The sequence below is a fragment of the Phocoena sinus genome, chromosome 20 (genome assembly GCF_008692025.1).
Source record: "Phocoena sinus isolate mPhoSin1 chromosome 20, mPhoSin1.pri, whole genome shotgun sequence".
Lineage (NCBI taxonomy): Eukaryota > Metazoa > Chordata > Mammalia > Artiodactyla > Phocoenidae > Phocoena > Phocoena sinus.
Window position 1 is genome coordinate 37,850,109 of NC_045782.1, and position 27,394 is coordinate 37,877,502.

A 27,394-nucleotide genomic window follows, 5' to 3' on the forward strand; every position below is an offset into this window, starting at 1 on the left:
GGGTCTTAGTAACTGGGTCAGGAGCTCAAGGTGGAATGCAGGGTGGGGAGGTGGAATTAAGCAGACTAATAAAAGGCCAGGGACAGAGAAGGAACCTTGGATGAATTGGGTGCTGAGTGCCCCGTAAAGAAACAAGGATGTTCTTTGAAGGATTGAGATGTAGGTTTCTACAATTTGACTCTCTCCCCAAACTTGTAGACCCCCTTAAAAGCATGCTTTTCAGATATCTAGAAGATTCGAGATATCTAGAAGATTCGAGAAGGTATGTCAGGGAGTCCTGGAAGCCACAGGTTAAACGCAACACATCCCCCGACTTGACTAACATTTTTACCTGAGGATGCGGTAGGAAAACCATTATTTGATATTAAAACAAATAGGCATGGGATGGAGTAGGATGCAAACGGCCAGGAATGTTTAAGATAAAACCTGCGACTTAAAAGAAAGTTAAGAATGGCAGGCCAAAGCGTTTGCCCCGGACTCCCGGGGGAGGGGCGCCATCACCCTCCTCTGCTTTGGGGGGGTTCTCCATGGAAACGGGTGAGAACTGCTGCGGGCAACCCTGGAGTCCGCGCGCTGGCAGCAACGCCACCCAGGCCTGCGCGGAGAGAGGGAGAAAGTGAAGCTGGGAGTTGCCACTCCCAGGGACTTGCTGGAATGCGGTTGGAGGGGGTGGGGGGGGGGACGAGCTGCGAGTGCGCTGGCTCCCAATCACGGGAGGAGGAGGGGGTGGAGGAGGAGGGCTGCCTTGAGGAAGTACAGGAATGAAGTTGTGGAGCTGAGATTCCTCTTCCATCGTGCCCACAGAGCCGAGAAGACCCCCCGAGGCCGCCGGCCGCCCCTGCACTGGGTGCTCTTTCCGGCGCGAGCGCCCGGCCCCCTCCCCTCGCCCGCCCGGCGCCCCCGCCGCCTGGTCTAGCCGGAGCCATGGGGACGGAGCCGCAGTGAGCACCATGGAGCTGGCGGCCTGGTGCCGCTGGGGGCTCCTCCTGGCCCTCCTGTCCCCCGGAGCCGCGGGCACCCAAGGTGGGTCTGGGGTGGGGAGGGCAGGGAGCGGCGACGGGCCCGTGCAGCCTGGGACCCCCGTCTAAATCCCTGGTCAGACGGGAACAGAGGGGCCATCGGAGCTTCCCGACCCGAAGTTTCGGACAGTCCGGGGGCTCAGAGCCGCCAGCCCTCGGGCTCGGAGGGACCGGAGGAGGTGGGGCAGGGGGGCGATTACGCCGGAGCGGCTCTAGACGTCTCATTCGAGGGACTTGTGCTTTGCAGACCCCGCGACGGCTCCGGAACTTGTCAAAAGAGGTCTCTGCAATTGTTCAGAAAGTTTCCCTCAAAGGGTGTGTTGCAGGGTGTATGTGTGTGTGTGTGTGTGTGTTTTTCCCCTTTCTTGAGCCCCCTCAAGCGCCTCTCTCAAAGCCTTTCCAGTTGGCAGCCTCCGCCTCCAGACTGGACTGGGCTGGATTCCTGGGGGTCCCTTCTGCCCGGCCCCCTCCCCGCCCCCTTTCGACCGACTGGGTTGAGTTACTCCAGCTTCTGGCACGATCGGGGTGTGGAGGGGGGAGGTGGGGAAAGCAACCTGTCCAGCCAGAGCCGGGGAGCAGAGGGTGGCCAGTCCGACTGCAGAGTTGCCTCACGCCGGAGACTGGCGTGGGGGAAGGGGGAGACGTTTGTTTTGAACAAGTCTCGTTAGGGCCGACTTAGGGACTCTGTGCTTTGTGACTTGGAGAGCGTGGGTCACGGAGGGTGGCGGTGGGCTTCCTGGTCTGGTGCATAAAGTGGGAGGGTTCTGAGGGATTCCTGGGCACTTGGAGGGAGGGGGAGGCTAAGGAACGGGGCCAGATGCGGGTATGCCGAGGGCCGGGTTGTCCTGCCTTTTCCTTTGTGCTGTGTATGGGGAAGGGTGCTGGGGTGGGGTGCAGTGTGTGTCTTGCCCCATCTGTCCGTCTGGGTGCAATAACGGTGAAAGCTAACGCGTACTGGAAATACACTGTGTACCAGGTGCTGTGCGTGTTTTGTCTGGGTTCCCTGCTTTCATCCTCAGAACAACCCTGTAAGAGAAGTCCTAACTAGCGTGCCCATTTTCCAGGCTTGAAGACCCGGGCTTCAAGAGGTGAAGTAAGCAGCAAGTAATTGGTGGGTCCCAGATTGGACCCCAGGCAGTGCAACCCCCAACCACAGCTTCAAAATCACTATATTCATCTACCCTGAACGCTGGGGGGACGCTGCTGCTCCCTACATCGCCCGGTTGTGGAGAAGACAAAATGAGAATGTTCTAGGAGTAGTGGGTGGTCTTCACGGATCAGGGAGTCTGGAGAAGGGGTGGGTGTCGGGCTGTCTGTGTGTTGCCCGAGGGCCCCCTCTGTCAGAGCTCTGCTGTGTTATCTGAGGGATGTCTATACTAGGGTGTTCTTGAGTTGTGTGGTCTGTGTGTTTGTGTGTCTGGGCTTTGTGTGACCAAACGGCAGTCTCCCTGCTGAACTCTGCCCTCTCAAGGAACTCCCTCAAGAGCTGCTGTGAATAGCGGGAGGTGCCCCCGCGCAGCCTTCTCTCTGAGGAAGGAGGCTCCTCTTTCCCAGGAACCTCCCCTTTCCCTCCCTGTTTCCCAGGCAGGCGTCTTCACCCCTGACCTTCTGAGAAGCGTGAGGTGAGGCAGGCGAGGCTGGGCTGTCAGGCTGAGCCGCAGCCCTCCTCACCTGGGCCTGGGAGTCGAGCAGGGGGAGGGTGGCCAGGGGGAGGGTGGCCGGGTTGTTGCAGTGCTGGGATCTGAGGGGTCGGTTCTCCCGCCATCTACAGGGAGCTTCTCAGGTCTTCCTCACCCCTCGGCCTGCAGTGCTGGGTGCAGAGAGAGGTGTTGGGTGTGTTGTGCAGGGGAATGGCTAAAACGGCAGAGCCCCACTCAGCTGCCTCTAGCACGCCCGGTATATGCCAGGGCTGAGGGCTGGTGCAGGCATGTGGGGGAAAGGGAGATGGGGAAGGCCCAGAGGGTTGGGATTGTCTTTTCTTAGAGGTCAAGGTTTTGTGAAGTGCAGCAAACACATCTTGCAGAGCTCATAGTTTAATTCCTGAATGATTCTCCCAACAGCCTCCTTCTTTTTGCTATACTCAGGGAAAGTAACCTCATTTTAATATTCAAGAAAAAAAAATAATTGAAAGATAGGATCAAATGCCGAAAGAGAAAATACATTGTATTACGAAGTCAAACACAGAGCACCGTTAATTTTCTCTGGGTTTGGAATTACCCGGACTCCTGCTCTATGAACTTCTCTTGCCTTAACTTTTAGAAAAGTACAGCGTGCTTCCTATTTGCCTGGTTCTCATCCATCACAGTTTCATTTCATCTCTGCGACAGTCCTGTGAAGTAGGTGCACAGATGAGGAAACTGAAGTTCAAAGAAACGAAGTGACTTAGCCAAGGCTTCCCAGCGACCCAATAATGTCCAGGGCATTTTTAGACTCTGACGAGGAGGCGTTAAGAGTTGATCAAAGTCTTATTCCCTTCGACAGGAATCGGTTAAGCAAAGCCTCAGGGGCAGTCAGGTGGCCAGACTCCGGTAGAGGTGCTATTTTGTTATTTAGGCGAATGACCTCCCTTATCTAGGCTTTAGAAAATGAGGGTGAGTTGCTCCTCGCCCCCCACCAGGTTCCCTCTTGGCTTTGGAGTCCTCTCCTTCCCTGTACCAGCCCGTGTCTGCCTTCCTCTTGGGCCCTCCTGGCATGGCAGGGGACTGAGGGCTGGACCAGGCCGGAGGCCAGTGGGACCTACAGGGCTATGGGTGAGGGAGGGACCAGTGTCGGGCTGGGGCTGGGGAGCTGGTGTAGGGCCAGGCTGGTTGTGCCTGGCCCTGGGTGCTGGGGTGACCTGGAAAGAGATCCCCCTCCCTGCCCTGTGGGAAACCCCTCTGGGGTGACACCCCTATCTCTTAATAGGCCACCTTTCCTCCCCACCCCTGGGAAGAGAGCCGAGACAGGGTGAGGGGTGCGTGCTCCCTTAAGGAGTGGGAGAATTATTATAGCCAATGTTGTGTTGCCCCAGCTCTGTTTACAAAGCCTTGTCACGTTTACAGACTGTTTCTTGATTCATGACCTCATTTAACGCTCATGTAATTTCTCTGCAGAGTAAGAGTTGTCATCATCCCCCACTCACAGTCAAGGTCAGGTCAGTAAATATTCACTGAGTGCCTGGTAAGTCACCGGCACTGCTGGACGGAGAGGTGAATCTGATTTGACCTCTGCCCTCGAGATCCAGGGACTTGATCAAGGTCACACCGTGAGTGGCCCAGCTAGGGTTGTGGTCTAGTGACCTGAGCCCCGGCCCCAGGCGTGTGTGGTGGGTGAGTCCTGGTGTCACTGGAATGGGCTCTGGCCCCACGGGTCTGGGGGAGGTGAGCTTTGGGGATGCAGGTAGTGTTCATGGAAACCAAAGGAAGTGTTGGCTTTCATGCTGGTGAGCGAGAGAGGCAGCTGGGGCTGAAGCCTGGTGGGGAAGAAAGAACCCACGTAAGAGCCCCCCAGAGCTGGGACCTGACCACTAACACCCAGCTAGAGGGACATGGCGGCCGTGACCAGCCTCTGAAGAGAGGGCTGGACATGGTGACCTCAACTGGTCCCTTTTGGTTTGGAGACTCTTGATTGGAGTTCATTTATTCATTCATTCATTCATTCATCCCACAAACACTTATCCAGGGCTCTCTGTGGCCCTGGCTCCGGTCACACTGACTGCCCCAGAGATCTGGAGGGCGAGGCTCCCGAGGGACAGGTGCTCCAGAGACAAAGCGCTCCCCTGTGTGGAACAGGACCTCCTACCCCTGCCCCAGAAAATCAGTGGGGGGCAGAGTGGATATGGGGACCATGGCGAGGACTGGGGAGGGGGAGATGAGTGAGGAGATGGGAGGGGGAGGGAGGTGTGGAGGTAGAGGAGGTGTCAGGTTGGAGGGTATTAGCCCCCTAGCCTCCAGCTCCCTGGGAGTAGGTCTCAGGGTCCCAACTTTACCACCTGTTGCAAACATTTAGTCTGAATCAGACTCAAAAACGGACACAAACAACTCGTGGGGCGGGGCTGCTGCTCCTTCTGGTCCTCCCACCCAGCTCAGCCACTCGGCCCTGCCCGAAGCCTATAATGTAATCAGTGGCATCAACAGAGCTGGTGTGTATTTACCTTTGAACAGGGTGTGGGGAGGGGTGTGTGTGCAGTTAGGTCTAGTGGAAGGAATGTGGGATTTGAAGTCGGTGCAGACTCGAGTTCAAATCCCCCCTCTGTTGCTCACAGGCTTTCTGATCTTGGGAGAATAACCCCTGGCAACCTCAGTTTCCTTCTTTGCAAGACCGAGGTTGTAGTCGCAGCCTCTGGAGGATGAGGCTCCACCCGGAGTGCCTGCCCAGCGTTCCCTTGTTGTTTTCCTATTGCCTGGCTACTGCAGCTGGTGTCGCTTCGAGGCGGCAGAGGGCACAGGGCGTGGAGACGGGCCCCTGCCCCGGGCTTGGGCCAGGGCCTTGGGGTCTGGGCCTGGAGACAGCTGTGCCTGCAAAGCAGCTGAAGCTGCTGAGGCTGGAGGAGGTCCTGGCCGCGGGCGTTATTTTGGGCCTGGCCTGCCATCCCCGGCTCCTGTTTCTCTTGGGAGTCTGGGGGGAGGGACCCTTGAGTTCTATTTCTGGGTCCTCCCATTCCTCCCTCTTTGCTTCCTTCCCTATCTGGCCAGAGGGGTGGGAACAGAGACCACTCTAGGTGCTCCTGGGAGGCTGCCAGCTAGTGGCCATTGGCCCAGGCCAGAACCCTGGGGGCTTGTCCCACCAGCCTTTCCCCCAATTTCTGGAGGCAGGGGGTATCTCTTGTTACCCCCCAGGATTTGACCTTAGGCTCCAAGCTTCTGGGAGAGCAGGGGATCAGACCTCAAAGTCAGCCACTGTGCTGTCCCCCTGAATCCGCACGTGGTCCGTGGGAGGTGGCGTGGGGACCAACAGGAACTGGGCAGCTGAGGCACCTGTGGATCTGGGGGTGCACCCCACCCACCTCCCCCTGGCACACCCTCCTGGGCAAGATGTGCCAGGTGATTCATCTTCTCACCAGAGCAGAAAAACGGGTTTAACTGGGCACTTTAATCTCCCCCACTGCTGGCAAGCATGGTGCCAGCCGTTGCCCAGAGCCAGAGCGCCCCCTTACCCGGGGTAGTTTACCCCTTCTAGTATCCCTGGGCTTAGTGAGTACTTCTGGTCTCAGGGACACTGGGCTGGGGTCCAGGTGGACTGGGCGGCAGTTCATCTTGACGCCCCTTGGCTGGCGGTTGGCACCAGGCAGGTACACAGGGCTGACGTAATGCCCTTGTGGCAGGAGTTTCGTGGCATAGATTCTGCCAGCTGGTTCTGGAGTCTTGCCCTGAGGAGGTGGCAAGGGTGAGGTACCAGCGTAGGAGCCTTTGGAGTAGGCGGCACTCTGGCTCAGCGTGTGCAGCTCGGGTCCGGATGCCCATAGTTGGGATCTGATGTTCCTTTTCTCTGCCTGGGGGAATTCCAGAAGTCCCTGCAGTGACCAGGACCCTGGTGGTCCCCATGCCCCAGGTATGACTCCAGCTGACCCTCCTTCCCCACTTTCTGGGTGGCATTGCGGGGGTGGATATCCCTTGCCGGGAGGTTGGCACGTGGGTGGCGTTGTTTGTTCGGGAGAGGGTCAAGGGGTATCCAGAGGATTCATGATTCATCATCGCCTCTCTTGGGGGATTTTTACCCGTTGGCCCTGAGTTGTGCCTTTGGGACAAAGGGAGGCTTTCTTTGCCAGCCAACACTCCGGATCGAACAGGCAAGCTCCCTAAGGCTGGCACAGCGAGACACCCTCTGGATGCTCAGGATGGGTCGAGTCAGGGGAGCTTCTCCCCTGATGTCCCTCCTCTTCCCAAATTTGCAAACTTTCTCTTGCTGTTGCACGTTCTGTGGGAACAAGGGACACGGGAGGAGGGATCCTTCCGTCGTGCTTTCTCGCTGTCTGCGGTGGCATGACTCTGGCGAGTAGGTTGGCAGAGGTGGCCAGGTTGGCAAAGCTCACTGGACAGTGCCCTCTGACCCATCTTCTCTCTCCTGACAGTGTGCACTGGCACAGACATGAAGCTGCGGCTGCCGGCCAGTCCTGAGACCCAACTGGACATGCTCCGCCACCTCTACCGGGGCTGTCAGGTGGTGCAGGGTAACCTGGAGCTCACCTACCTGCCCGCTAATGCCAGCCTCTCCTTCCTGCAGGTGAGGCCCATGGGCAAAACCCAGCCAGGCCCTTTTTCCTGCTGGGCTGAGCCCTCTGCTTGCAGATGGGTTGTAGAAGAGTGTTCCGCACCCTATATTTCCTCTTTTGTTGTGGCTCCTCAACTGGGAAGTCCTTTCTGTTGTCTAACCCCCGTACACCCTACTGCAAGACCAGTTGACTCCTTCTCTACAACATGACTGGCCGTGGACATCTGTGGGTGGAATGCACCCGTTCCTCTGCTAAATTTTTTGCTCTCTTGCCAGCATGATCACCTTCCATTGTCCAACTGCCCCAGCCACTGTCCCCCTCCTACCCGGAGTAATGCAAGGGCTGGCCGGTTCCCGGTCCAGTTCTGCCACTGACAAGCCTTGTGAATGTGGTCTAGGCCCTTGGCTTCACTGGATCTCAGTTTCCCTATCTGTATATTGGGAGCAACAGACATGCTTGAACTCCCTGGGGGGCCCATTTTGAAATCACATGGAAAATGTATGTGAAAGGGTCAGGAGCAGGAGAGAGAATGGAAACCAGCCTCTGCGTTGTGTCCGTGGTGCCCTGGAGCGGGGCCTCAGGTGCGATGCTTAGTCTGTCAGATCACAAACATCACCTCGTCCAGGCCTTTCCTTTACAGATGAAGAAACTGAGATGCAGAGAGGGTGGGGCGCTTGCTTACAGATTAGAGTGTTCCCCTGCCATTTTCTTTCTTGGTCGTACTAGAATCTGGTTCGGGGATGTGGGGAGTGGCCTTGATCTCCATTTTATGCCTGAGGGAGCAGGACTGGTCAGTGGCTGGGGGCCTTGCCCAAGATCCCCGAGCACAGGGTAACCTTGAGGAGGCCTTGGGGGGAGGGGTGGGTGGTAGTGGTCCAGGGCCTGGACCTGCCTCAGCCCTACCCTACCCTGTTCCCTCCCAGGAGATCCAGGAGGTGCAGGGCTACGTGCTCATCGCTCGCAACCAAGTGAGTCAGGTGCCCCTGCAGAGGCTGCGGATTGTGCGAGGCACCCAGCTGTTTGAGGACAGCTACGCCCTGGCCGTGCTGGACAACGGAGGCCTTCTGGAAAGTGCCACCCCTGCTGCACGCGCTGCTCCGGGAGGGCTGCAGGAGCTGCAGCTGCGAAGCCTCACAGGTGGTCATCCTTATCGTTGAAACTCTCTGCTGGTTATTGAGAACTGACCAGGGCCCCTGTCAGCCACGGGGATGCTTCGTGTGAATAAGAACTGGGGTCCCTTCCGGATGGATGCAAGTGGAGCTAGGGGAGGCGCCCTTGTGAGGATTCGAAAAAGATTTCCCTTCTTCCCAGGAAGTCACAGCTTGTGCCAGCCCACATAGCTTGATAGGACGCAGGCTGGGTTTTTGCCCACTTCTTGGCTGAATACACAGGTACAGTGAACAACCTATGTAACTGTACGTGGCAGCCTTGGAGCTGACAGTGTCCCAGACTCTGAGTGCCTGGTGCTTTACCTGCATGACCCCATTTCAGTCGTGCTTTCATCTTGCAAGGGAAGCATCAGTGTTATTCTCGTTTTACAGATGAGAAAACTGAGGTTTACAGAGGATGAGTGACTTGCTTGAGGTTACACAGCGAGTTAGTGGTGGTGAGGCTGGATTTCACATTCTCTTTTAACTGCTAAGCAATGTGCACAGAGTAGAGGTGGAGGAGAGGAGACAGTGACACGGACAACTCACTCCGCCCCGGATCTCCGTTTGTTCACGTGTGGGGTGGTGTTGGTAGGGCTAAAAGATGCTGAAGGAGTCTCCTCTGCTCCCTGAGGAACCTGGGGCATGTTTAAGAGCCCCATTCCCCTTTTAGAAGGCAGGCAGGCCCCGAGGGAGGTCAGAAGGTGACAGATGGGGGGGAAGAAGCACCTGATTACTGCCCGCCCCACAGAGATCCTGAAGGGAGGGGTCTCGATCCAGCGGAACCCCCAGCTCTGCCACCAGGACACGATTGTGTGGAAGGACATCTTCCACAGGAACAACCAGCTGGCCCTCCTGCTGATAGACACCAACCGCTCACGGGCCTGTAAGCCACGCCCCTCGCCGCCTGCAGCCGCCTCTTTCTCACGCAGCGCACCAACCCCAAACTCCTGGCTTACTCCACGCCCCCGCTGCCGCTGCACTAACACCACCCATTTCCTCTTTCTCTGTGTCTCTTCATCTCTGCAGTTCTCTGCCCTGTCTCCCTCTGCTTCCAGATCGTGCCTCCGGTTTTGGAGTCCCCTCCTCCTGCCTGCGTCTCTCGCTCACTGTGCATTCTGTCTCCTGGTCTCTGTCTCTCTCACTGCCGTTCTGTGTCTCTCCCCAGGCCCACCCTGTTCTCCAGCTTGTAAAGCTCCCCACTGCTGGGGAGAAAGTTCCGAGGACTGTCAGAGCTGTGAGTTACAGGGAGGCCCAGCATCTGGGGGCAGGGGCTGGGTGGGAATAAAGGTGACATGGCGGGTGGGTGCCGGGCCTCGGCATCTTCCCTGAGGCAGGAAGTCTCCCCAGAAGGTGATGCTGGTGAAGGGGCCCCGTGCCTAGGCTGCCGCCCAGCCCTCATCCTGCCCTTTGCCCAACAGTGACGCGAACTGTCTGTGCCAGCGGCTGTGCCCGCTGTAAGGGCCCGCAGCCCACCGACTGCTGCCACGAGCAATGTGCTGCTGGCTGCACGGGCCCCAAGCACTCTGACTGTCTGGTATGTGCCCCCGGCGCCCCAGCCCTCGGGGTGCAAGGGGAGGGGCGTCCCGCCTGGTGCTGCCCTTAACCCTCTGGCACACCAGGGCAAAACAGCCCAGTGCCCACCAGCTGCCTGTCCCCCAGGCCTGCCTCCACTTCAACCACAGTGGCATCTGTGAGCTGCACTGCCCAGCTCTGGTCACCTACAACACGGACACCTTCGAGTCCATGCCCAACCCCGAGGGCCGTTATACCTTCGGCGCCAGCTGCGTGACCACCTGTCCTTGTGAGTGCCGGCGAGAGACGTACTTTTAGTAGTTTTGCTGGGGACTTTGGTTTATGTAGATGCAAGCATGTTGTGAGCACTGTCCGCCCCTGGCTTCGGAGAGCTGGTCACGGCAGTTCGTACTGAGCTGCCTCGTTCTTTCAACAGCAGTGGAGCAGGTGGCAGTACAGAATAGCAGCTAAGAGCCCACGCACAGAAGCCAGACTACCTGGGTCTGAGACCTGGCTTTGCCCCTTATTAGTCACGTGACCTTCTTGCCGTGTCTCGGTTTCCTTATCTGTTAAGTGGGGGCCAAAATAGTCCCATCCTCACCAGGTGGTTATAAAGTTTGAATGAGTTAATATTTGCAAGGCTCTTATAACTGTGCCCAGCCAATACTAAGCACCCCTAAATGTTGATTTTTAGATAGATCAGAGTTTTATTTACTAGCTCCCCTATTTACTGATGGGCATTTAGGGACTGGCCTCAGACCTGGGGACCTCTTTCCTCCTGTCACAGGAGACGGCAGTGGGCTCTTGGGTCCTGGCCGTACCCTCCCCATGGTGGGTGAGAGTACGGAGTATAGAGCTAGATCATTTGGGTTCACATCCTGGCTCCTCCACTTACTAGCACAGGGACCTTAAGGAATTTAAACAGAAAACCCTGTGCTTTGGTTTCCCTTTTGGCAAAATGGGAATCTAACGGTGCCTACCGCACAGGGTTGTCGTGAGGAGTGGACGAGTGTCCAGGGCTCAGATATGGTGTAAGGGCATTTCGGTATCGGTTGATATCATTCCTATTGTACTCCCTGGGCATGGTCACACAGCTCCTGGTGGTGGGGGGCGGTGCTGAAAGGCCAGGGCACGTGGACAGACGATCTTGATCTCCTCAGACAACTACCTGTCCACGGACGTGGGATCCTGCACCCTGGTTTGTCCCCTGAACAACCAAGAGGTGACAGCTGAGGATGGAACCCAGCGGTGTGAGAAATGCAGCAAGCCCTGTGCCCGAGGTACCCAGTGGCCGCCCCCTGCACACCCAGCCTGGCCTAGCCCGCTGTGCCACCCTCCCTCAGACCCTCCTGGGACCCAGTCCTGTTCTCCCACTGACTCTGCCCCTGGCCCTCCCCTGAGCACTCCCACAAGCTCCCCCATGTCTCTGCCAATGTGAGGAGGGGGCATGTGACCCCAGGAGGGGACTGTGGACAGGACCCAGGAGGTTGAATTCCTGGTGCTCCATGTGGAGGCTGAGGTGCCCCCCTGCCCCCCTCCCCACAGTGTGCTATGGTCTGGGCATGGAACACCTGCGGGAGGTGAGGGCGGTCACCAGTGCCAACATCCAGGAGTTTGCTGGCTGCAAGAAGATCTTTGGGAGCCTGGCGTTTCTGCCGGAGAGCTTTGAGGGGTAAGGATACTCAGAGTTAAGGGTGGGCACATGGCCTGAGGCAGCATCAGGGCAGTCACTGAATCCTGAGGCCCCAGAAGTGGAAGCATTTCTCGGGGATGGCGGGAGACAGAGGTGGGAGGCCAGGGGTGCAAAGGAAGCAGGTGGAAGACCAGCAGGGACTTTGGAGGGGGGAGTGTTTCTTTTTGTTTGCTTGTCTTTGGCCGCGCCGCGCGACTTGCTGGATCTTAGTTCACCAACCAGGGATTGAACCCAGGCCCTTGACAATGAAAGCGAGGAGTCCTAACCCCTGGACTGCCAGGGAATTCCTGGGATTTTTCTCATAAATGACATGTTATCTATGAACATGCACTTGTATGGAGGTCACACCATCCAGATAAAGTAAAATTCTCTTTGAGTTCATAGTAGCTTTATTCATAATGGCCCCGAACTGGAAATAATGCAAATGTGTATCAATAGCTGAAGGAATCACTAAAGCTGACCCTTGGACATCATGGGTTTGAACTGCGTGGGTCCACTTAAATGTGAAGTTTTTTTCAATACATCCGTACGGCAGTACTACACAGTCCGGGGTTGCTTGAATCTGGAACCATGAATGCAAACGGCTGACTGTAAAGTTATACTTGGATTTTCGACTTTGTGGGGGGTTGGTGCCGTAACCCAGGCGTTGTTCAAGGGTCAACTGTAAAAGGTGGTATATCCATACAGTGAAATTCTCAGCAGTAAAAGAAATGGCCTACTGATGCGTGAAACAACATGAATGTGTCTCCAAAACATTATGTTAAGCAAAATAAGTCAGACAAGAGACAGTCCACACTGTATGATTCCCTCTGCTCTAGAACAGGCAAAACCACTGTGTGGTGAGAGAAATCAGAACAGTGATTGCGCCAGGGTGAGGACCTGGAAAGGGACACAAAGGAAATTTCTGGGGTGATGGAAATGTTCTGTATACCAGTTGGGGTGGTGGATAGTGAGTGAATGCATTTGACGAAACTCATTAAACTCCACACTAAAAATCTCCAATTTATTGTATGTGAATTATACTTCAATAAAAATATGTATTAAAAGAGGAGAACATTCCCTTCAACACTTTCTCCACCTTTACTCCCCTTTCTAGAGGAGACCACTCTTAACAGTTTGTGTGTGTTCTTCTAGACCATTCATACGTATACGGATACACACGCACAGAGAAACGTAGTGTTAGTAATTTGGGGGGAAAGGTTGATTTAAAATGGGAGCCTGTTGTGAATATTGTCTGCCCCTGGCTTTGGAGAGCCGGTTATGACAGTTAGTTCATGTCCAGCTGCCTTGTTCTTTCCACAGCTGGGTAAGAGGTGGCAGCAAAGAATAGCAGCTAAGAGCCCGGGCTGCCTGGGTTTGAGACCTGGCTTCTACCACTTACTTCTTGCTGGGTCTCAGTTTCCTCATCTGTTAAATGGGGGCAAAAATAGTCCCGCCCTCATAAGGTGTTATAAAATTTAAATGAGTTAATATTTGTAAAGCTCCTATAACCGTGCCCAGCAGATACTACACGCTCCTGAATGTTAGTTTTTCGTGTGTAGTCTGGATAGATCAGGATTATATTTAATAGCTCCCATTTACTGATGTTTAGGTATTTAATTAAAATTTTTTAAAATTTAATTAATAAAATAAATTATTAATAAATCAATTAATTTAATTAAAAATTTTTTTAATTTAAAAATTTTTAATTTCCTTAGTTTTTAAATTTTCCCTCTAACAAACAGTTCTCCTTTGCACATGCCTTTGGGAACAGGGGCCAGTGTCTCTCTAGGCCACATTCCTAGAAGTAGAATTTCTAGATCAAAGGATATAAATATTGTTTTGATGTTTGCCAAGCCAGGGCCTGGGCTTTGAAGTTCAGGATGGGAACAGCCGGGCTCGATGGGCAACGGGTTTAAGTGGAGGGGAGGCTGGGGAGGATGGCAGGGCCAGCTCGTGGAGGGGGGTCTTACCCACCCCCTTCTTGGCCCTCTCCTAATCCTCCTTCTAGGGACCGAGCCTCCAACACTGCCCCCATACAGCCTGAGCAGCTCAGAGTATTTGAGTCTCTGGAGGAGATCACAGGTGAGCTCTGTCTCTCTGAATCCTGCTTCAATGGGGCTGGGAGGTCTTCGTCCTGTCCCCGCACCCCTAGCCTCACCCTGTGTCTGCAGGTTACCTGTACATCTCAGCGTGGCCAGACAGCCTGCCGGACCTCCACGTCTTCCAGAATCTGCGAGTAATCCGGGGACGAGTTCTACATGAGTGAGCACCAGGGGAGGGTGGCCTGACGGAGGAGGAGCTGCCCCGGGAGGCCCGGGAGAAGCTCTGAGCGTGTAGGGGGGGAATGGGGGTTCCTCCAGCAGCAGCATTCCCATGGAAGTTTGCAGCGTGTGCTGGGGACAGGAGGAAGGCGAGCGCAGCCCTTGCTGAGGGGGAGGGTCAGTGGTGCGTAGCCCCCCTGCATTTGAGCACTCCCCCTCCCACAGTGGTGCCTACTCGCTGACCCTGCAAGGGCTGGGCATCCGCTGGCTGGGGCTGCGCTCGCTGCGGGAACTGGGCAGTGGGCTGGCCCTCATCCACCGCAACGCCCGCCTCTGCTTTGTACACACGGTGCCCTGGGACCAGCTCTTCCGGAACCCCCACCAGGCCCTGCTCCACAGTGCCAACCGGCCAGAGGTCGAGTGCGGTAAGACAGGGAGCCCAGCACTGCTGCTCAGGCGTGCCCACGGGCCTCTGGCAGCAGCAGTCTGGGACTTACTTGTGCGTGTGCACTGCCCGTCCCTGGTGCACCATCCTTGACATAGCTCTGGTTGGCCTGGCCTCTTGGCATGGCTTCTAGCAGGGTCCTGCCACACTGCCTTGGCATTCCTCCTTTCCCTTTCCTCTCTGTTCCTGGAACCTCAGAACTCTTTCTCTCCCTGCTTTGCGCGGCACCTATCCCCACCTCTCCAGCTCAGAGCCATGCCCACAGACTCTTCCCCCAGCTCCCTGGGGTCTCCCTTGAGAGTCCCCTCTGACCCCTTCCTCCTCACTGCAGTGGGCGAGGGCCTGGCCTGCTACCCGCTGTGTGCCCACGGGCACTGCTGGGGTCCAGGGCCCACCCAGTGCGTCAACTGCAGCCAGTTCCTTCGGGGCCAGCAGTGCGTGGAAGAATGCCGAGTACTGCAGGGGTATGCGGGGCAGAGGAGGGGCCGGCCGGGCTGGGGGGTGCACAGGGGCTCCTTCCAGACCCCTTCACTGGCCGTCCTCTCCTCAGGCTCCCCCGGGAGTACGTGAAGGACAGGTACTGTCTTCCGTGCCACCCCGAGTGTCAGCCCCAGAATGGCTCAGTGACCTGCTTTGGCTCGGTGAGGTGCTGGTGCGCTCAGAGCTGGGTGGAGGGAAGCAGGGCAGGGTTGGGGGTGCTGCCAGGGACCTGGCCAAGTCCAGTAAAATACCCCTGGGGAGGACTCCAAGCCCAGACCTGAACAGTAGGAGGGCGGTAGGAGGGTGGAAGGTGGCTGGGATGCTGGGGACAGCAAGAGTTGCGGACGCTGAGGCCCTTCAGACCATGCAAAGGGCCCAGGGAAGCCTGTGCCCTTGGCCGTGGCTGTGCCAGGGTGGTTAGACCTGGGGGCTTAGACATCAGGTGACCTGGATTCAAATCCAGGCCCCACTTGCACTGGCTCATTCGTAAAATGAACGTTACACTAGTACCTACCCCACTGGGATGCAGTGAGAATTAACTCAAAATAGGGTTTGGCACAGTGCCCGAGCACAGGAAGAAGGCTTCACAAGTTAGTTACTATTATTACTTGCTGTTATACCTTAGGTAATACACTCCCCCCACCTCACCAGGCCTGGGGATCAAGCTTTGAGGGTGGGGAGCTGGGTGCAGAACAGGGGCAGCAGACACAGCAGGTACGGGGCTGTCCCAGGAGCAAGGTGGACAGTGCTGCGGAGTGACTGAGGGAAGCACAGAGGGGACCCGAGGGCCTGATCCTGCTGCCCTGGGGGTGTCGGTGCTGGCCCCCCACAAACCCTTCCTCCCCTCCCAGGAGGCTGACCAGTGTGTGGCTTGCACCCACTACAAGGATCCTCCCTTCTGCGTGGCTCGCTGCCCCAGTGGTGTGAAGCCTGACCTCTCCTTCATGCCCATCTGGAAGTTCCCAGATGAGGAGGGCATGTGCCAGCCATGCCCCATCAACTGCACCCACTCGTGAGTCTGAGGGCCTTTTCCACGGAAAGAAAGGCTTCGTTCCAGGACCCTCTCTGGGGCTCTTATTCCAAAAGTGGGACAACTCTGCCTTTGCTTACCCCGAGACCCTTAATTTTTCATATCTTTTTTTTCTGACCACAAAAGTAACACATGGTTAAAAATGTTTTAATTAAAGCATGAAAGTGAATAGTATTAGCAATTCTATCCCACTGTTAATAACTTGCAATATTTTTCCTCCAGTTTTTTAAATCTATGCACACACTAACGTACGTATTATTATTATAACATAAAGTATATGTTTATATATTATTATTATTCTCCAGTTTTTATCTGCGCACATTCTAGTATATACTTCTTTTTACCAAAACGGGACCATAGACCATACATATTGTTTGGAAATTGCTTTTTCTCACTCAGCATTGCAATTTTGCTTGCAATGTTTTTCCATGTCCTAACACAGTGATCTGCCCTGTTCTTCTTATGTTTTTCACTTAGTTGTTAATTACACATGGAATACATGCATACATTCTTGTGATACACATTTTCAGCAGTATCAAAGTATAAACACTGTAAAGCAGAAGTGCCCTTTCGTCCACTCCCCCACCCACCCAGTCCCCCACCCTCCCCTCCCTGGGGAGAACCACCAGATCACTCTGGTGTGCTCTACACATTTACATAAATGCGTTTTACATTTATGTTAGGTTGAAGATTGCTGTTTTGGGAAGTCAAAAATGATCAAGAAACAGCAGTTTCATCTAGCTCATCTATTTCTCAGCAATTTCATCTGACTCACCTATAATCAGTTCTGGTTTTTGTGTGTGTGCATCTTTTAACGTAAACAGGATAGTACTCTACGTATAGTTCTGCACTTTGCTTCCCCTCCGTCCCGGCACTTTATGTATCTTGGAGGTTCGTTCTTGTGAGTGCACATGAACCTACCTCCTTTTTTTTTTTTTTTTTTAACTACTCAATCTGCTGTATGGATGTAGTATTATTTAACCATGTCTCTGTTCGAGGGATATTCATTGAACTTGTCTCCTTTTTTTTGGGGGGGGGGCGTGCAGTTTCTTGCACTTGAGCTCCATGTACAAGTGAGCGTTTTGTACATGCCCCCTAGTGTACAGGTGTTGGCATTTTTAGGGTCTATCCTGAGAGGTGGAACTGCTGGGTCACAGTATTGTCAAACTGTCCTCGGTGCAGGTTGTGCCCAACTACTACCCTGGCATCCTCTACAGAGGGGATAGCCAAGCTTTTGGACTTGATGCTCCTCTGGGTGCCCCCCACTTCCTACCCAAGACAGGGAGGTGCAGGGGATGCAGGTTTGCAGATTGGAGAAGGCCTCCCCTGTGGGGTGGTAGAAAGAGCCCTGGTAACCTTGAGCCCAGTTTCTGCCTTTGTCAATTAGGGATCATAACCCAGCTACACCCACCTCTGGCGATATTGTGAGGCTGAGGGAGTGCAAGAGGTGGTTCCCAGCCTTGTTGACAGGACTCTCTCTTCTGCAGCTGTGTGGACCTGGATGACAAGGGCTGCCCCGCTGAGCAGAGAGCCAGGTCAGCCTGGTCCCCAGGACACATCCCATGTTGCCCCTCAGTCCCCCTCCGGCCCCTGAGCGGTCACTGCTGTAGGGAGGGGGTCTCCTGACATGACACATGTCCCTCCCCAGCCCACTCTTCCACTAAGGACCCTCCTTTCAATTAGCTTCAACCAGTGGACGGAGGACCTGCTCGGGATGCTTGGGGGGCAGGGAACAGGAAAAGATGGCGAAGACACCCAGCACCTCCCCACCCTCGAGTAGGTAGGGGTCTCCTAAGGGACACAGGCAGCCTGCAACTCCCTGGGACTCAAGGCACGTTGAGAAGAGAGCGCAACTGCAGCACTGAGGATGGGACAATGAATTCTTACCTGGGGTCAGTGGGAGGCTTCAAGGAGGAAGGTGGCATGGGAGCCAGGTCTTGAAAGAGGGGCAGGTATGTCACTTGCATTAGGAGGAAAGCAACCAGGCAGCATGGTGAGAGGGGTCAGGACAATCTAGGACGTGTTTGCTGAAGGTTCTGCTGTGGTGGGCCACTGAGTAAGCTCAGAGGAGGGAGTAAGGGGTGAAGTCTGAATCAGGTTAGGGCAGAATCTTCGAGGGCATAGGCTCTTCCTCACCATGAGGCCACAAGCCCTGTGATGTCCATCACTGCCATCACTGGACTTGATTTCTAGGCAGTGGGGTGTTTCGGGAAGGGCTTTGGGGAGAAAAACAGATTGGAGTATGTCCTAGGTAAGCACTTGTCCATGACACAAGCGTTCATTAGAGATCTGTGATGTGCCAGCCCTTGGCTAAGCAAGGGAAGGGGGCGAGGATGACAATGATGTAGGGTCAGCACCCAGTAGATCCTTCTATCCCAGGATGAGCTGAGTCTTGAAAGATGACCTCGTGCAGAAATGATGGTCCAGGTAGAATTAACAAAGGCTGGGAGGTGTGGAAATCATGACCTATGGGTGGAAAATTTGGCTAGAATATCAGAATCACTGGGTGCACATTCCCCACCTCATACCACAATCAGAATCTCTGGAGGGTAGGGCTCCAGACTCTTGCATATTGACAAGCTCCCTGGTGATTTTTTGTCAGGAAGTTTGAGAATCCTGGGCAAGAGCATAGAGAATTTGGAGATGTGGGTGGAGAGGGTTTTGAATGCCCAGCAAGGAGTCTGGACTTCATCCTGGAGGCAGTAAGGAGCCGAGGGAGGTTTCTGAGTAGGTGAAACAGGACGGGAGCCTGCACGTCACCCTTCCAACTTCCCTTTCCAAACGCCAGTGACCTTCATGCCCCTCCATGGGACCCCTCCGTCCCTCCTGCCCCAGACTGGTCCCCAATCCCTGACCCTGGCTCCTGCCCCCAGCCCTGTGACGTCCATCATTGCCGCTGTGGTGGGCATTCTGCTGGTCGTCGTCGTGGGGCTGGTCTTCGGCATCCTCGTCAAGCGGCGGCGGCAGAAGATCCGGAAGTACACGATGCGGAGGCTGCTGCAGGAGACAGAGGTGAGGCGGTCCGAGGGCCTCTCGCGTGGCCTGGGGTCTGCAGCCCGGCCCGCGGCACTGACGCACCACCCCTTCACCCCAGCTGGTGGAGCCCCTGACACCGAGCGGAGCCGTGCCAAATCAGGCTCAGATGCGGATCCTGAAAGAGACAGAGCTGAGGAAGGTGAAGGTGCTTGGATCCGGAGCTTTTGGTACCGTCTACAAGGTCAGGGGTGGGGCCAAAGTCCTGGGTGGGCGGTCCCAGAGGATGCGGTCAGGGCGGGGACGAGGGTTCTGTCTGGAAGACAGCCAGGGGCTGGGGGCTGTTACGTATAAGGGGATAGGGAGTGGGCTGAAATGGCGAGGTTGTTGCTAAATAATGGGGTTGGCCCAAGGGTGGGGAAGGATTGGGAGCACAAGTAGTGACCCCTTGGACGACTGCAGGTTGGATCTTGCCCACCCTCTTCCTGCTCACATCCTCCTCTCTCTGCCCAGGGCATCTGGATCCCCGATGGGGAAAATGTGAAAATCCCAGTGGCCATCAAAGTGTTGAGGGAAAACACATCCCCCAAAGCCAACAAAGAAATCTTGGACGTAAGCCCTTACACCCTCTCCAGCTGGGAGCACAGTGGGGACCCCCTGGCTGCAGGTGTGGGCTGTGGGCTCTGTTTTCACTGGGGTTTCAGGAGACACTTTGTGATCCCCCAGATCTCTACTCTTAACCTCCTGAGTCTGTGGGCCATGGTTCTGGTTTGTGACGAACGGGGTTGGATTGAGTGAGGGTCCCCAGTCACGGCTCAGCCCTCGGGAGGGGTGTGTGGTGGTTTGGGGGCTAGTGGTTTCCCATACCCTCTCAGTGTGTACCCTTGCTCCCAGGAAGCATATGTGATGGCTGGTGTAGGGTCCCCATACGTGTCTCGCCTTCTGGGCATCTGCCTGACATCCACGGTGCAGCTGGTGACACAGCTTATGCCCTATGGCTGCCTCCTAGACCACGTCCGGGAGCACCGCGGGCGCCTGGGCTCCCAGGACCTGCTGAACTGGTGTGTGCAGATTGCCAAGGTATGCACTTTGGGGGCCGGGGCTCTGCGGGTGCCCTTGGGAGCAAGCCTCTGTCTCCACTCAGAGCTAGGATGACGAGGTTTCCTGGGAGAGTTCTGGCAGAGCGAGGTCCACACAGATGCCTCTGACCCCAGGGGATGAGCTACTTGGAGGATGTGCGGCTCGTGCACAGGGACCTGGCTGCCCGGAATGTGCTGGTCAAGAGTCCCAACCACGTCAAGATCACAGACTTTGGGCTGGCTCGGCTGCTGGACATTGATGAGACAGAGTACCATGCGGATGGGGGCAAGGTCAGAGGAGGTAGCAGAGTGACGCAAGGGGGAGTGGGGTCTGGCCCCTGGGAGAACTCAGAACGGCCGCCTCCCCACCACACCTGGTTGGAGCACTTCCTTCTCTGCTCTCCCAGGTGCCCATCAAGTGGATGGCGTTGGAGTCCATTCTCCGCCGGCGGTTCACCCACCAGAGTGATGTGTGGAGCTATGGTGTGTGATGGGGTGGGTTGGAAGGGTGGACACAGAGCCGTGGCCCTGGGGGGGATGCGGGTGGAAGGATGAGAGCTGGGATGGAGCGAATTAATGGACACTTTAGCATGAAGGAAGGGAGGGGCTGCCAGTGCCTCAGTCTGCCAGGGACTGCGGAAAGACTGGGTATCTCCTGCCCTTGACACTGCATCCCTCCCCTCCTTCCCCCATGGTGCCAGGCTCTTGGATAGAGCCCCTGGGGCTCAGTACACTAAAGCTCCCTCTGGTCCCCCCACCTCTTGACCCCATCTCTGCCCCAGGTGTGACTGTGTGGGAGCTGATGACTTTTGGGGCCAAACCTTACGATGGGATCCCAGCCCGGGAGATCCCTGACCTCCTGGAGAAGGGGGAACGGCTGCCCCAGCCCCCCATCTGCACCATTGATGTCTACATGATCATGGTCAAATGTGCGTGGTTGAGCTGGGTCGGCTGCTTGGAGGAGTGGGAGGGCCTGGGTGGAGGGGCCTACAAGGGGCATGGGAGGGGGCCAAGAGCAGGATATGTTTAATGCAGCCTCAAAAGGGTCTCACTTCCCTTTACAGTACCAGTCCAGAGGAGCTATCAAGGACCAGCTAGAAAGAAACTTAATGCAAAATAAAAAGGGGAAACTAGTAGAGATTCTCAAAGGTTCTCAGGATCCGAGTCTGGTACCTCTTCTCTACCACCTGAGGGCTTTGGACTCTAGTAACTGGGGTTGTCTAGGCTGGGGGTGGGGGTGAGGGGCTCTGCACACAGGCTGCAGCCAGAACTGAGATGCTGGACTCCTGCCCACCCCCAGGTTGGATGATTGACTCTGAATGTCGGCCAAGGTTCCGGGAGTTGGTGGCCGAATTCTCCCGCATGGCCAGGGACCCCCAGCGCTTTGTGGTCATCCAGGTACCGGGCCTTTCCACGCCATCCCTGCCTATGGCTAAGATCACTCTCCCTTAGAGGGAGGGAAGGGAGATGATTCCTGGGTCCCAGGCTTCCAAGCCCAGCCCTTGCCTGACTCGTCAGACCTCTGGTACTCCCTGAGCCTCCCTCGGGAGGCTGGGCTGGGGAGAGGCTGCCACGCTCTGTCTCCCGCCTCCCCAGAATGAAGACTTGGGCCCTACCAGCCCCTTGGACAGCACCTTCTACCGCTCACTGCTGGAGGATGATGACATGGGGGACCTGGTGGATGCTGAGGAGTACCTGGTACCCCAGCAAGGCTTCTTCTGCCCAGACCCTGCCCCGGGCTCTGGGGGCACAGCCCACCGCAGGCACCGCAGCACATCCACCAGGGTCAGTGCCCCCTGTCACAGTGTGGTGGGTGTGTCTGGTTACTTCCCCCGACCCCAGTGGACTAGAGTCCCTTTCTCCAATGTCCCCCAACCATCACCTCTCACGGAGGAGACCCCAATATCCCCAAGAAGGATTCCTACTGCTTTCCAACTGTGACCCCAATCTTGCCACAGTGACTGTGTCAAACCCCAAAGGCAACTTCCTTTTATCTCTTGTGACCCTGTCACCTCCCGTGTAGTCTCCATCATGAATGACCCCCATCATGACCTTCTCTCTCGTCCTCAGAGTGGCGGTGGTGAGCTGACACTGGGTCTGGAGCCCTCGGAGGAGGAGCCCCCCAGGTCTCCACTGGCACCTTCTGAAGGGGCTGGCTCTGATGTGTTTGACGGTGACTTGGGAATGGGGGCGGCCAAGGGGCTGCAGAACCTCCCCCAACATGACTCCAGCCCTCTACAGCGGTACAGCGAGGACCCCACAGTACCGCTTCCTCCCGAGACCGATGGCTACGTTGCCCCCCTGACCTGCAGCCCCCAGCCCGGTATGGAGTCCAGGCCCGAGCTGAGAGGTTGGGAGGTGGGGATTGGGGGTGCTCAGCCCAGGGCCCACTATGGGGGCAGGGGCAGCAGCCAGAACACACGGGCTCCTCCCCCTAACAAGCCTCCTTCTCTTGTCCTTTCAGAATACGTGAACCAGCCAGAGGTTCGGCCACAGCCCCCCTCACCCCTAGAGGGTCCTCGGCCTCCTCCTCGACCTGCCGGTTCCACTCTGGAAAGGCCCAAGACTCTCTCCCCTGGGAAGAATGGGGTTGTCAAAGACATTTTTGCCTTTGGGGCTGCCGTGGAGAACCCCGAGTACTTGGCACCCCGGGGCAGGGCTGCCCCTCAGTCCCACTCTTCTCCGGCCTTCAGCCCAGCCTTTGACAACCTCTATTACTGGGACCAGGACCCATCAGACCGGGGCTCTCCACCCAGCACCTTTGAAGGGACCCCTACGGCAGAGAACCCTGAGTACCTGGGTCTGGACATGCCAGTATGAGCCAAAAGGCCCAGGCCGCTGAGGCCCTGCTGGCCCCTCAGGGAGTGTGGAAGGCCTGACTTATGGCCCGCGTCGGGACGAGGCAGGGAGAGGGCCCTTGGATCACATCCAGGGCGGCCTGCTATGCCAGCAATCTTCCTTCCTCTTCCAACTCGTAGGTGGCTGAGAGCCGCCCAGCCTGGCTGGAAGAGGGGGCGGCACTGGGGAGTCCTGACTGATGCTGGAGCCCTGGCCCAGCCACTAGGGTCCACTGGATGCCACAGCCAGTCTCCTTACCTGCGGGAGCAGCCCAGCCTGACTTCTTCCAGAACCTGACATTGAAGGACAGGGAAGCTGAGCCTAGGAAGGGAAGAGGCCCCAAGAGGGTGTCTAGGAACCAGAGCAGAGACTCCCTGAGACCTAGCTCTGCCCCTAAGAAGAAGGGGACAGAAGGGGACGGCAGCGCCCAGATCCGGTCCCTGTACAGAGTGCTTTTCTGATTTTGTTTTTACTTATGTTTTTTTGGTTGTTTTATTTTATTATTTTTTTTAAGATGAAATAAGGACTCGGTGGAGAGTGGGTATTTTGGAAGCAGGGTTGGGGGGGGCAGTCCCTGGGGTTGCGGGAGGAATGTCCCTTCTCCATACCCACTTTCTCCATTTGCAAATATATTTTGGAAAACAGCTGGACACAAGCCTACGTCTGGGGTGGCTCTGAGCCATCCCTTTACTGCTCACCTCTTAACCTACATTCAGTTCATCTTGCCTGGAGGGACTGGCTAGGAATCTTCAGAAAGCTTGAATGAGGAGCCTACTGCCAGTTTCCTGGCTCCTGGGTTGGGGGGAAACTGGTTGGGATTCTGACCTGAGAGCCCTTTGATGACCAGATTATTCTTGCTTAGAAGAAAAGAAACTCCTAAGGCCACCCACCAGAATGGGGTGACTTCCTCCCTGTAGGTAGGGGTAGTCGGGGAAGGATGGAGGAAAGAAGAGGCAGTGCCTACTGTGTGACTCATTTTCCTTGCCTTGGCAAGGAAATCTTTGAATTAGAAGTAGCTATCCAGAAAAAACCCACCCAGACAGCACAATCACGTTAGTGGTATAAAGGTTGGGCTGGCCTCTGTCTCCCTCTTCTCCCTTCCCACAGTCCCAAACTGGACATAAAAACACACACTAGTGGGCACTGGTGTTTGCAGTGCCACTTTATTGCCAACAGCTGACATTGCCTGGGGTTAGTGGAAAATAAATTAGAACTATGGTAGCATCTGACAGGTATGGCTAAGCTGGAGAGGGGAGCAGGTTTTTGTGGGCACCGATCCTGGGAAAGGGGTATAAGGTGGCTGTAGAAATGTCCACGGAGAGGGTCTTCTCTTTCACCCCTAAGACCGCAGAGCCCTCCTGGTACTCAAAGGGGCAAAGTGGAGGCCAGCGTCTCTTAGCTACGGGGAGCTAAGTGAGGTGAAAGAGGCAGTAGGGAGCCCTCAGCAGAACCAAAGGGGTGACCAAGGCTTGGATCCCAGAAGAGAACAGGAACCCAGAATCACGTGTAGTCACAGGATGACGCAGGGAGGGCGGCTATTGGTGATCTTTTCTAGGGGTTCTCCGTTACTGGCTCTTCGGATGGCCTCAATGAGCTAGAAGGCAGAGATGTGGAATGGGACGATGCGTTCATTGTAGGGTCAGGGTGAACCAGGGGTCTTCCCAGCATGGCAAGTACTCACATCTTTCTCATAAGGAAAGCCTCCATTCTCCAGCTTGGAGAACACCAGCTGTCCATTGATTTCGATCTCAAAGGCCCCTGGTATTAAATAAACGGATGAATGAACGGTATGCTGAGAACAGGCAAAAGTCAGGGGAGGCCCTCCACGCTCCTTAGACTTAACACAGGCTCCTCCTCCATGTCCTTCACGGCCCCGGCCGCTTCCTTTGAACTTGGCTTCCTAACTCAATAGAGGGTTCCCTCCCCTCCAACCCTACACTTCAGCCTCACCCATTCTTCCCAACAGGCTTCATCTGTAACCCCCGCCGCCTCACTCAAGTTGCATGGACATTTTACTATGTGTCAGACACTGCTGGGCGCTATATAAAACAGCCAGTGCCAGAGCTAGAAAGTGGTAGAGCTGGGATTTAGAACACTGACTCAGCAGGTGTTCTGCGGCCTCACCTGTGCTCCCCAGGCGCGACTCGATCTCGATGCCAGGATACTGCTCCTTCACGGCACTCGCCAGCTCCAGGTAGGTCGCCTCGAAGCCGCAGGGTTCACTAGGGAGAAGATACCTGAGGTCCGCTTGGGTTTCGGGGACGGTACCTCCGGTGGACCCACCCTCCTCCGGCCCGGATTCCCCCACTGGCCGGAGCCCCTCACCAGTACTCTACCACGATGCGGACCCCACTGCCCGGTTCGACCTCCCCGGGAGGGGGCGCTGCGGACGCCGGCCCTGTCTCCCCGCTCATTACTGCCGGCTCCCCACAACAGCTGCTTCCGGGTGTGACGCGACGTCGCAGGCACGTGACGGGGCGGGGCCGCACGTTACATCCGGGCGCCCCCTTCAGGCGGCTGCTGCTGCTTTGTTTAGACCCTGTCACCAGCTGGAGAGCTGGGCTGCGAGGACGGGACCAGACCAACTTTCCTGGCCTGCGTTCTCAGCGCCCGACTTGCCCCGCACCTAGTGTCCGCTGGACTTCACGGTCTTATTCAATCTAATGACGTGTCTTAGACTGCAAAGCGCTTTCCAGTTTACAAAAGGAAGAGAAAGTGGGGCAAGCGGACCCAGGGCCTGGGGTTGGCTGATGGTATGGAGTAGTTGCCATTTCTCACTAGTTGATGGCATTTTATTTTATTTTTAATTAATTATTTTGGCTGCGTTGGGTCTTCGTTGCTGCCCGCTGGCTTTCTCTAGTTGCAGCGAGCGGGGACTACTCTTTGTTGCAGTAAGTGGATTTCTCATTGCAGTGGCTTCTCTTGTTGCGGAGCACAGGCTGTAGGCGCGTGGGCTTCAGTAGTTGTGGCACGTGGGCTCAGTAGTTGTGGCCCAAGGACTCTAGAGAGCAGGCTCGTAGTTGTGGCGCACGGGCTTAGCTGCTTCTCGGCAGGTGGGATCTTCCCAGACCAGGGCTCGAACCTGTGTCCCCTGCATTGGCCGGCGGATTTTTAACCACTGCACCACCAGGGAAGTCCCACTGATGGTATTTTAAACCACTCCACAGTTACACACTCAGGTACTTCTCCTAAGCTCTAAACTGCAGGCACAGTCTGGGCAGTCGCCACCAGCCTTCCGCCTTCTGGAACCTTAGGCTTTGATGCTTCGATTTCGCAGGCTCTGTGCTGCCGTCGCATGCATCCAGTTCCTGCACCTCCCCGTCTCATCCTAGCCCCGCTACAGAGCTGGCTTCTTTATTCCCGTCTTGTAACTCTAGAAATGGAGGCTGTCTCCCTGCCTCTACTCTCCTTGGAGTCTCACCATAATATCCTCACATTCATTTTTAAACAATTCGATGACTTACAGAGTTATGCAGCCATCCCCGCACATTTCCACCAACATGAAAAAGTCCCACCTGTGTACTTGCAGTCAATCCAGCACCCGGCTCCAGCCCTAAGCCACCACTGATCTGATTTCTGTCTATAAACTTGCCTCTTCTGGATATTCTTATACATGAACTAATATGCAGTCTTTTGCTTCTGACTTCTTCCACTCTGTTTAAAGTTTTTGAGGTTCATCCATGCTGTAGCATGTACCAGGAGTCTTTTCCTTTCAGTTGCTGAGTAATATCCCAATGTATGGATGTACTGTTTTATTTATCTGTTCAATACCAGTTGATGGACATTTTGAGTTTCCAGTTTGGGGCTGTTTTGAGTAATGCTGCTATGAATGTTCATGTAAGTATCTTTGTATGTGCATGTGTTTTTACTTGAGTAGATTCCTACGAGTAGACTTGCTAGGTTGTATGGAAAGTTTATGTTTACCTTAAGCAATGGTCAAACTGTTTTTCAAAGTGGGTGCACCATTTTACATTCCTACCAGCAATATATGACAATTTGTTTCCTCATATCCTTGTCAAGACTTGTTGTCTGTCTCTTTCATTATAGCCATCCTGATGGGAGTGAGGTGGTTTTAATTTGCATCGCTCTAATAACTAATGATCTTGAGCACCTTTTCATGTGCTTATGAGCCACTCATATATCTTATTTGGAAAAACACTTATTCACATTTTTTTTTTTTTTTTGTGGTACACGGGCCTCTCACTGTTGTGGCCTCTCCCGTTGCGGAGCACAGGCTCTGGACGCGCAGGCTCGGTGACCATGGCTCACGGGCCCAGCCATGGCATGTGGGATCTTCCCGCACCGGGGCACGAACCCGTGTCCCCTGCATCGGCAGGCGGACTCTCAACCACTCTGCCACCAGGGAAGCCCTATATGTGGATTTTTAAAAGTACGTAATGCAGCACTACATGATCCAAGGTTGATTGAATCTGTAGATGGAAACTGGATAGGGAGGGCTTGTTGTAAAGTTATACTCAGATTTTCAGCTGCTCAGGGGTTGTCGGTGCCCCTAACCCCTGTATTGTTCAGGGGTCAACCCTATTCTGGATACAAAGTCCCTAATCAAACATACGACTTGCAATTATTTTCCTCCAGTCTTCCACAGGTTTGTTTTTTTTTTCTTTTTTTTAAAATTTTCTTAATGATGTCTTTTGAAGTGCACAATTTAAAAATTTTGGTAAAGTATAATTTATAAATTTTTTCTTTTGTCATTTGTGCTTTTGCTGTTGCATCTGAGATC

General features: G+C 55.2%; 2 protein-coding genes across 2 annotated transcripts; one reads left to right on the forward strand and one right to left on the reverse strand.

Annotated features, from left to right (window-relative positions):
- The first annotated feature begins 739 nt into the window (after positions 1 to 739).
- On the forward strand, positions 740 to 23,297 carry ERBB2 (erb-b2 receptor tyrosine kinase 2). The gene is made up of 27 exons (XM_032616282.1): positions 740 to 1,023; positions 7,069 to 7,220; positions 8,133 to 8,346; positions 9,109 to 9,243; positions 9,526 to 9,594; positions 9,779 to 9,894; positions 10,020 to 10,161; positions 11,033 to 11,152; positions 11,418 to 11,544; positions 13,556 to 13,629; positions 13,719 to 13,809; positions 14,034 to 14,233; positions 14,585 to 14,717; positions 14,804 to 14,894; positions 15,585 to 15,745; positions 17,251 to 17,298; positions 18,637 to 18,775; positions 18,858 to 18,980; positions 19,250 to 19,348; positions 19,631 to 19,816; positions 19,951 to 20,106; positions 20,223 to 20,298; positions 20,598 to 20,744; positions 21,116 to 21,213; positions 21,412 to 21,600; positions 21,886 to 22,138; positions 22,280 to 23,297. The coding sequence occupies exons 1-27, from the start codon at positions 951 to 953 to the stop codon at positions 22,633 to 22,635; spliced, it is 3,768 nt and encodes a 1,255-aa protein (XP_032472173.1). The 5' UTR covers positions 740 to 950; the 3' UTR covers positions 22,636 to 23,297.
- A 500-nt stretch (positions 23,298 to 23,797) lies between these two features.
- Positions 23,798 to 25,126, reverse strand: MIEN1 (migration and invasion enhancer 1). Its single transcript, XM_032616283.1, has 4 exons — positions 24,979 to 25,126; positions 24,778 to 24,875; positions 24,335 to 24,411; positions 23,798 to 24,247 (listed from the first exon to the last, which is right to left on the reverse strand). The coding sequence occupies exons 1-4, from the start codon at positions 25,065 to 25,067 to the stop codon at positions 24,164 to 24,166; spliced, it is 348 nt and encodes a 115-aa protein (XP_032472174.1). The 5' UTR covers positions 25,068 to 25,126; the 3' UTR covers positions 23,798 to 24,163.
- Positions 25,127 to 27,394: the final 2,268 nt, after the last annotated feature.

Bases quoted from the DNA above. Each gene is read 5' to 3' on its own strand.
- MIEN1 (XM_032616283.1), bottom strand. From the start codon at position 25,067: ATGAGCGGGGAGACAGGGCCGGCGTCCGCAGCGCCCCCTCCCGGGGAG. The intron at 24,412-24,777 runs GTGAGGCCGCAG...ATTTAATACCAG, and splicing joins GTCGCGCCTGGGGAGCACAG to GGGCCTTTGAGATCGAAATC. The intron at 24,248-24,334 runs GTGAGTACTTGC...TCTGCCTTCTAG, and splicing joins GCTTTCCTTATGAGAAAGAT to CTCATTGAGGCCATCCGAAG.
- ERBB2 (XM_032616282.1), top strand. From the start codon at position 951: ATGGAGCTGGCGGCCTGGTGCCGCTGGGGGCTCCTCCTGGCCCTCCTG. The intron at 15,746-17,250 runs GTGAGTCTGAGG...TCTCTTCTGCAG, and splicing joins CCCATCAACTGCACCCACTC to CTGTGTGGACCTGGATGACA. The intron at 22,139-22,279 runs GTATGGAGTCCA...TTGTCCTTTCAG, and splicing joins GACCTGCAGCCCCCAGCCCG to AATACGTGAACCAGCCAGAG.